At 62.0% G+C, this 8481-nt stretch overlaps 1 protein-coding gene across 1 annotated transcript in view; it reads left to right on the top strand.

The window, feature by feature from the left end:
• The first annotated feature begins 2555 nt into the window (after positions 1-2555).
• SDC3 (syndecan 3) overlaps positions 2556-8481 on the top strand; it is a 32039-nt gene continuing 26113 nt past the window's right edge. Inside the window, exon 1 of the mRNA XM_058677980.1 lies at positions 2556-2862. Coding sequence (XP_058533963.1) covers positions 2719-2862 — 144 coding nt within the window. The 5' untranslated portion in view covers positions 2556-2718. The remainder of the gene's footprint in view (positions 2863-8481) is intronic.

Below are 8481 nucleotides of genomic sequence, written 5' to 3'. Positions count from 1 at the left end.
GTGGTGGAGGCGCTCCTATTGTTTCTTTCTTTCTTTCTCTCTCTTTTTTTTTTTGAAGATTTATTTTTATTGGAAAGGTGGATATACAGAGAGGAGAAACAGAGAGGAAGATCTTCCTTCCGATGGTTCACTCCCCAAGTGGCTGCAATGGCTGGAGCTGAGCCAATCTGAAGCCAGCAGCCTCTTCCGGGTCTCCCACGTGGGTGCAGGGTCCCAAAGCTTTGGGCCGTCCTCGGCTGCTTTCCCAGGCCACAGGCGGGAAGCTGGATGGGAAGTGGGGCTGCCAGGATTAGAACTGGCGCCCATATGGGATCCTAGCGCGTTCAAGGCGAGGACTGCTGCTACTCTATCGCGCCGGGCCCGCTCCTATTGTTTCTGGGCGAGACAGTGGGGGATGCAGGATGAGGGGTGCAACCAGAGGCAGAAAGGCTTCCTGGCAGAGATGACACACATTCTGAGTGAGCTGGGCTGCTGGGAGGGTGTGGCAGCAGGTGCTCAGGTGTGTGTGTGTGTGTGTCGACAGCGTGGCGAGGTGAGGCCCTGGATGCTCTGGGATGTGGCCGGGACTATGTGCATGAAGCTAGGCCAGTGCGGGTGTCCATGCGCTCCAGGGCGTGCTGGAGTCTGGTGGGGGCAGGTTGCTATAGGAGACCCTCTGGGACCCAGAGCAGGCTCCGTTCCGGCTGTGATTAGTGTCTCAGGACAGCAGATGGCGCTCCTAGCCTGGACAAAGATGCTCCATCCCTTTCTCCCTACACCCTAGGAGGCCACTTCCAGGAGTCCCGAGGCTGGCAGCAGCCTGCTTGGCTATAGGGCTGTGCTTACTGCCTGGCCTGCATACCCAGGCTGTCTTCCTGGGTTGCTTCCAAAACAGGCTACTCCGTGGTTGCAGAACAGCCACTACTACTCTTGCCAGCCCCCCACTGTCCTTGGCTCTTTCCAACAGGCTCCTTGTCACCACCTTTCTATAGGCAGCCCCCTCTGCAGGGGGTCTCGATCCCTAAGGGGCCCTTGCCTTCTGAGGGCAGACCCCGTCACCTCGATGGCAGCCGCAGCACAGCCTAGGAAGAGCTTGCGTGGCACCTGGTTGTGCACGTGGTGGGTCCTTGGTCTGTGCTGGAACGAACAGCCACACACCGCTAGACTCTCCATTGGAGCTTCGGGTAGGGGCAGTATGGACACACGGACAGGGTCATACAGCTCAGGACTGGCAGAACTGCAGTCTGAACCCAGGTCCTTGTCCATCCCAGAGCTAGAAGCACCAATGCCAAGCGAGGCCTCAGCTCCCTGCCTGTCCCTTATGCACACCAGCCAGGATTCCAGAAGACGTGGGGATGGAATTTCCAGAGGCCTGGCCCTTGGCATGCCCCAGAATGCTTGAATCTGAGTGGGCACGTCTCCTTCTCCAGGCTTGTGGCCCACAGGAGCCGGTCTGATCTCACACGCTCTGGAGATGGGAGTCTCTGTTTCTCTCTGTTGAGCTGGACTTTTGTCCCTTGGGCCTTGCAGGACACTGAAGCCCCTGGTGGCCTCCATGCTCACCCCTCCCCTGGCAGCACTGTTCAGCCTGGCTTGGGTTGCTCTGTCCTTAGGGGACTGCTCCAGTTTCAGCTCCATTCAATTCTGACTTCCGGATGATCGGTCCTGAGGGCCCGGTGCTGGGACACAACACCCAGAGAGTGGTGTGGCTCAGGCACCCTCCAGCCCTGCCCTCTAGGGCAGATAACCTCTTCCTTCTGAGCCTCAGGATGAGCTGAGGTGAGCCAAGGCGCATTGTCTTGGGTTAGGGTGTGACAAAGGATTGCCTCCCCCCAACACCTCCCTTTTCCCCGCAAACACCTGGCCAAGGGCTGAATGCAAGTGAGGCTCCACAAAGGTGTCTCAAGTGCCCAGGACCACTGGGCGCCCTGCTGCGCATCATCTTGCGGCTCAGGTGCCAGTGGAGGCCAGTGTGCTATGTCAGGGGACAGCAGGTGTTGGCACCACAGGGGGAGCAGCCACCAGGCTCGAGGGCTACCCTGGGGAAGTTCCCCTGTAGGTCTGCCCTGGAGGCAGATGGCACTTCTCTTTGAGAGCAGGGCGGTGGCGGCCTGAGGGTGCACAGCTGGAGATGGGCAGGTGTCACTCCAGGTCTGCAGGTGTCAGGCAGCCCGGGAGACTGAGACCCAGCGAGGCCTGGGGTCCTCGGTGCCTCTGGTCCACACTCCGACCTGGCAGGGTGGGTGGGAGGTGAGGCTCCTGGGATAAACCTGGGAGTGGGGACCCCGGGGGCGGAGCTGTCACTCGTCCCTTCAGGCTTAAAAGGCGGTAGGCCCGTGCCGGGCAGCCCAAGATCCTGCCTCCCTCACGTCCTCGCCAGCCCGGGGCCCGCGTCCCGCGGGACCCCGCTTTCCCACCCCAAGCTCCCGAGGCACGATCGCCCCCCGTGCGGTGCGGCGGCGGCCGCGGGGGCTGCTCGGGCCCGCCCCGCGCCGCGCCCCTCCTCCCGCTCCGCCCGCGCTGGGGGCGGCCCGGCGGCGGCGGCGGTAGCGGCGCACGCTTCCTGCGGGCGCGGCCGCTGTGGGCGCGGAGCTGCGAGGCGGAGCCGGGCCGCCGAGCCGGAGCCGCGAGCCGAGCCGCGCGTCGCTCCAGCCGCCGGGCCGCCGCCGAGCAGCCGCTCCGTGCCCCGAGCCTCGGGAACAAAGGCGCCGCCGCCCGCCTGCCCGCGCCGCAGCCGCCATGAAGCCGGGGCCGCCGCACCGTGCCGGGGCTGCCCACGGGGCAGGAACCGGGGCCGGGGCAGGCGCCGCGGCCGGGCCCGGGGCCCGCGGGCTGCTCCTGCCCCCGCTGCTGCTGCTGCTGCTGGCGGGGCGCGCCGCGGGGGTGAGTGACACGCATCTCCCAGCCCCCTCCCCCGCCCGGGAACCCCGCTGCTGCCTGCCCTGCCCCCCTTAGCCCCTGTCCCTGACCCGCACCCCACATTACCCCTGTCCCCCGGGTCCCTGCCAGACCCCTCCCCACCCCCCCAGGTTGCAGCCCCGGGCCCCTCCCCCACTGCCATTCCTCGCCCCTCCCCTGCCGCACGTCCCCGCGGGCGCCCTCCCCCCCCACGGGCATCCTGAAGAAGGCTATCTCTTCCCCCAACCTCTGCAGGTGGCCCTTGGGGGCTCCTCTCCCTCCCTTTTAGAACCCCTTCTAGCGGGCAGCCAGGGCAGGAACGGAGCAAAGCTACCCCCCTGGGGGAATGGGGTCTCATTGAATGCCTCTCGGGGCCACAGGGACCCCTGCCCCACCTGAGAGGAGTTGAGGGGGTGGGCTGGGGTCGCTCTGTGCCGATGGGGGCCGGAGACTGGGTGTGTCTTGGGGTTGGAGGGAGCCGGGCTCTGCCTCGTGGGTGTGCCACTTACGGAATGGCGTGGCTTCCCCCTCCTGTGGAGAGCGGGGGGACACTGAATCTCCCCCCGGTCTGCACCCCCAGATGTTGGTGGAGGGTGACTTGGCGAAGGTGACCTGGAGCGGGCTAGTGACTTGGGGGTGACCCTGCCTATGTGTCCAGCCAAGTGTGGGTGCGGGGGCTGTGGGGTGTGCCCATCCCCACACACATCCTGGCAGTGCCACTGTGCCCTCTCTTGTGTTAGATCTAGGGAGGTGACCCAGTGGGCATGGTGTGGGCAGTGGTCTCTGTCCGTTGTGTGCCCACAGGGCTGAGGAGGTGGGGCAGGAGCTCTGTGGGGGGGGGTGTGCATGCGAGTGTGAGCGCACACTTGGATGTGTGTGTGCAGGGGCCGTGGGGACCCAGGGCATGGAACTGGGGTTCCCGGGGCCCAGATTTGTTTAGGTGGAGGTGAGTGTGTGAGAGGTAACCCGAGTGTCACTCAGAGTGGCCACGGTGGTGGTTGCAGGGTTGAGCTGTGCTCCAGCTCTGTCGCTGCAGGTGGAAGGACCACACCCCCTCCTTAGTAGGGGCCCAGGCCTCCAGGGAGTCCCCATGGGCACGTGATCAGGTGCTGGGCACCATCCATCCCGGAGGCTGGTCCCCTCCCCCCACCTGGGTGTCTTTGGACCTCAAGCAGTCTGAAAAAGGGAAGGACAGCGGGGACCCCTAGGGTCGCTTCTTGGGCTGACAAATTCCTCTACCACTTTCCCCCCAAATGGGGGTTTTCTGTTAAGGGATGCGAGGGGGAGAGTGTGTGGCAACTCCCTGAATGAGAGACCTGAGGCCACATGGCTGGGAACACTGAGGGAAGCAGAAAGGTCACACCCAACCTGTTCCGACAGCCGAGGTCACTGTCAGCTACATGCACCTCCAAGGCCAAAGTCTCACATGGGCTGAGGAGTCCCGTCCTGCTGCTGTTAGCCATTCCCAGTGTGAGATTGGGTTCAGCGTTTCATGTCTCTGAACCTCAGCTTTGCCTTCTGCAGAATGGGGCTGCAAACCCAGGCCCAGGAGAGCTAAGGTGGATGGCTTGCCATGTCTGCTGGCATGCAGGAGCTCAGAGAGCATCAAGTGTGAAAACCAATGCTGGGCAGCTCAGGATAAACCGCTGGGGACCTGGAGGGGGGTTGCCAGGCACCTGCAGCCCCTCTTCCTCAGTTGGGAAAAGAAGGCTGATGAGTGGCACTCCGCGAAGTGGTAGGAGTGAAGTGAGAACTTCTGGGGACCAGGTGCATGGTCGAGGTCTCAGCAAAATAGCCTGCCCTGAGAGTGAGGTAGGGGTGATGGGGCTCAGGGTTGGCAGTGGTGGGGGATGGTGCGTGGGGAGGAGGGGACTGGGCTTGGAGGAAGAGGAGGGGCCAGAATGGCTCTTTGCCAGCCGTATGTCTTCTCTTGTCACTGCTTGGGAAGAAAAGGAAGGACATTGCCCCTCTCTGGTCTCCTCAGGCCCAGGAGGCAAAGGGTTAAAATGGGTGGATCCTGGTTGTCAGGGGTGCCACTCGGGAGGAAGAAGAGGGCCAGGAGGCGCTGCCTGGAGCCATAGGGATGAACAGTGGCTGGCACAGGGAAAGGATAGGTAGGACAGGCACAGGATAGCAGGGTCTCCTGCATTCCAGTGTGAGTGTGTGTGTAGGGGTTCTAGGCTGAGGTGGTAGGCTTTGGTTTTGCTGTGATGGCAGTGGGTGGCACCAGGTGTGTGACTCCTGGCATCTCCTTTGTTGGACGACCTAGTGAGCAGAGTTCCAGGGACAGCTGCCTTGGGAACCACCTTGTCTGCCATGCCTGCTTGAAATCGCCATCCCAGCAAGGCTTTTCGTCCTTTCCAAAGTCCCAGGCAGAACAGACCTCAGGTGTCTCCCCTGAGTACCAGGGCTGGGAATTCACCCCTCTGCCGCTGTGTGCTCTTGTCAACGTAGTTCAGTGTCTCTGTGCAAGGGAGAGATTGTGGGAATGAAAGAGGATGAACTTGGGAAGTTTTTAGAACAGTTCCTAGCAGGAAGGGAATGCTCAGCGCTTACTGATCTCTTGTTACAAAGTTGCCATTCTGTGGGAGGCAGTTGGGGCAGGTGCATGCTTGGCAGTGGAGAAAAAGTCTAGGCAAGGGTTCGTTTGGAAATAGGGGCTCCAGCAGGCTCTGCTGGCTGCCAGCTCCACTGCCGGTGGGGGGGGGGGAGAGGAGGGGAAAGGTTGGGGTGGGAGAGTTCCCAGGAAGGTACCAGCAGGGGGTTTCCCTTGTTGTCTCCAGGTCCTCCCCTGGAAATGGGAAACCTCCCAGAGGGTGCCAGAAGGAGGAAAATGAACTCCCAGAGCCCAGTGAGCAAAGCTTGCTGTGTTCTGAGTCCCAGAAGGCTTCGTGGAGGAGGAGGGCTCTGGACTAAGTTGTCAAAGTGATTGCCTTCTGAGACTGAGGAGGTTGTGGCTTGCCCTCACTGTCAGCACTTTTCTTGGTTTTCTTACCTGTCGAAGGGGCAGATTGTGGACTTACAGGACTGTGCACCCTGGGTGTAGGTGCAACAGTGTCCTCACAACACAGTGGAGGCCACTGCTCCCTGGGGAGCGGCCCAGGGCCTCGCATCTTAATTCCATGGCTTTCTTCTTGTTCTTTGTTGGTGGGGCTGGGGTGAAGACTGCTGGTTCTCTTCCCCCCGCCCCACCCCCGGCCCTGGCTCTTATAGGCTTGTGCCTTGGTTCCTGAGCCCCCTGGGCTCCTGTAGGACAGCCCTGAAGTCGGCAACTCTGAGGTCGGCTCTGGGAAGGGCTGTGGCGGCAGTTGGGGGCAGGTAGAGGGAGCTTCCTGCATCTTGGGACCTTCACCCCAAAACAGCCTGGAAGAGAGGGCTGGTGACTGTGCACAGGGTTGGGGGTGGATTCCTGACAGGTGGAGCAGGGACGTGCCAGCTCCTGGGATCCTCCCCTCTTCCCGCCCCAAGCTGTGTGATCTGCAGGTGCCTTTACCTCTCTGAGCCTCCCCATGCTTCCCCAGCTGGTGTTGAATGAGCACCTGCTCTTGTTGCCTATGGCCTTTTTCTTGCTCCTATGATGTACTTGGTGTAGCAGCAGGAGGAAGGGCTTGCCCAGGGGCCCTTCCTGCATCTCCTGGGGAGAGGAGCTTAGTACACTGTGCATGGCCAGTGCAAAGGAGGGGGAAATGTTAGAATCTGGAGGAGCTGGGCCTGTAGAGTTACCCTTGCCTTGATGTGGCTCCAGGGTCCCTAGCCTGGGTGCTTTCTCTCCACAGAAGTGACCAGGTCCGCCTGCGGTCCCCACTGACCCCGAGAAAACTTCACAGAGTCCATATATGTGACCCCGCTGGCCCCTCCCTGAGTCTTGGCCTCTCTGCAACCCACCCCACCGACTGTGACCTAACGGTGACTGCTGCTCTGGCAGGGTCCCTCTGCCCCCTCTCCTTCCCGGCAGGTCAAGTGCCGCCCTGTTTCGTGCTGATCGCCCATCCCCCTGGAGGGTGGTACACGATGGAGGGATGACAGGACTGTGAGCCTGGGCTGGGACTCCGGGTACCCTTCTGTGGGGTTGACTGGGCAGGATCCTGCTGAGGCCAAGCTGTGTGCCTGTGAGGCCCCAGGGGCCTGCATGGGGCGGGCCTGCGGTCTGAGCACCCGGGCGCTGTCCCCACCACAGCTGGGCGGGACGCGGGGGCAGCGGCTCCAGACTTGGGCCCAGTCAGAGGAGCCCTGTGATTTTGTGTCTGGGGGGCAGTGTGGCCAGGGCTGCGAGCTGCCTGGGGCCCAGCTGCTGTCTCCCCCCGTCTCCTGCTTCCCCCAATCCCTGGCCCAGCAGAGGGCAGCTCTGGCCTGGTGGGGGGGGAGCGCTGCCCCACGCCTCAAGCCCCTCCTCCACCATGGTGCCCCATCCCATGTCAGAACGCGGGTCTGGCTCAGGCGCTGGTGACTGGTCAACCTATCCCTTGCCTGGGCTCCCTGCCTCCTAAGATTCCAGGAGTCCGGGGAGCCTTCACTTCCGGCCCCCTACCCTCCAGAGTGAGCCCTGGCCAAAGGGGGCGGCCTTTCCCCTCCCCCACTGGCCAGGCCTGGTCTCTGTGCCAAACAGGAAGCTGTGATTACAGAGGAGTCTGGGCGGCCGTGGCCGTGGGCCCAGCCGGGGGGCTGGGCTGGGGTGGCCCTCAAAGAGGACAAAGAAGGCCCCTTTTCCACCTGACAGCTCACGCAGAGGGCAGGGACAGCCTGGGCCTGCCTTTGCTGCTAACCTCCATTGTACCAGCTGACCAGGGCTCGGGTCTCACCTGTTCTTGGGGCTTCTGTCTATTTTGAAATGTGTGTGGGGCGCGGTTAGGGGAGAGGGCTCCAAACTTGAAGCTGTTGAAGGAGCTGGGAATCTGGAGCCAGGGAATCCAGGGTTGAGATCCTGGTTCTGCCTGTTTCATGCTGTGCACCATGGGCAAGTTTGCATCCCCTCTCTGAACTCTTTCTAACATGGAGCCTCAGGGTAGGTTGGGCAATAACAGCATGAAGTCACAGAATAAATAAAGCTCTTAAATGACCGAGAAGTGGGTTGTGGTGTGGGTATGGGTTTCTCTATTGACCTGTGTGGTTTTTGTTCTTTGCTCCTCCCCCGTCTGATTGGAGGGGGGATGTGGGGGAAGAGGTTGCCTTGCCCCTGAAGAGTGTGAGGCCTGTTTGATCTTGGACAACCCTGGGGGTGAGACTGCCCTCAGGGGGCACTTCCTGGGGCCTTGTGGCAGTGAGCATGGTGGTGGGTTTGGGGCAATTGGTGATCCAGTCATGGGGCAGAGGGCCAGCCCGGCTGTTCAGTGTGGGTGCAATCCACCTGCCTCCTGGCTGGGGCCAGCCTTGGCTGTGATGGAGCAGGTGGCAGCTGATAGCTTCGCAGGCCCTCCCGAGGGACTCTGCTGGCTGCTCCCTTTCCCCCCAGCCCCCAGCTGGAGATGGAAGAGGCCTTGTCTAAGAAGTGAGGAGGGTGCTGGTTCTGCAGCCATCGATGGTCCCATTGTACCTTCTGAGCACGCAGTGGGAAAGTGTTCTCTCTTAGAAGATAGCACAGAGTCGTTAAACCACCTATGAGCTCAC

Source organism: Ochotona princeps, chromosome 2 (assembly GCF_030435755.1).
Source record: "Ochotona princeps isolate mOchPri1 chromosome 2, mOchPri1.hap1, whole genome shotgun sequence".
Lineage (NCBI taxonomy): Eukaryota > Metazoa > Chordata > Mammalia > Lagomorpha > Ochotonidae > Ochotona > Ochotona princeps.
Note: the sequence above shows the minus strand (reverse complement) of the source record. Positions and strands in the feature narration are given on the sequence as shown.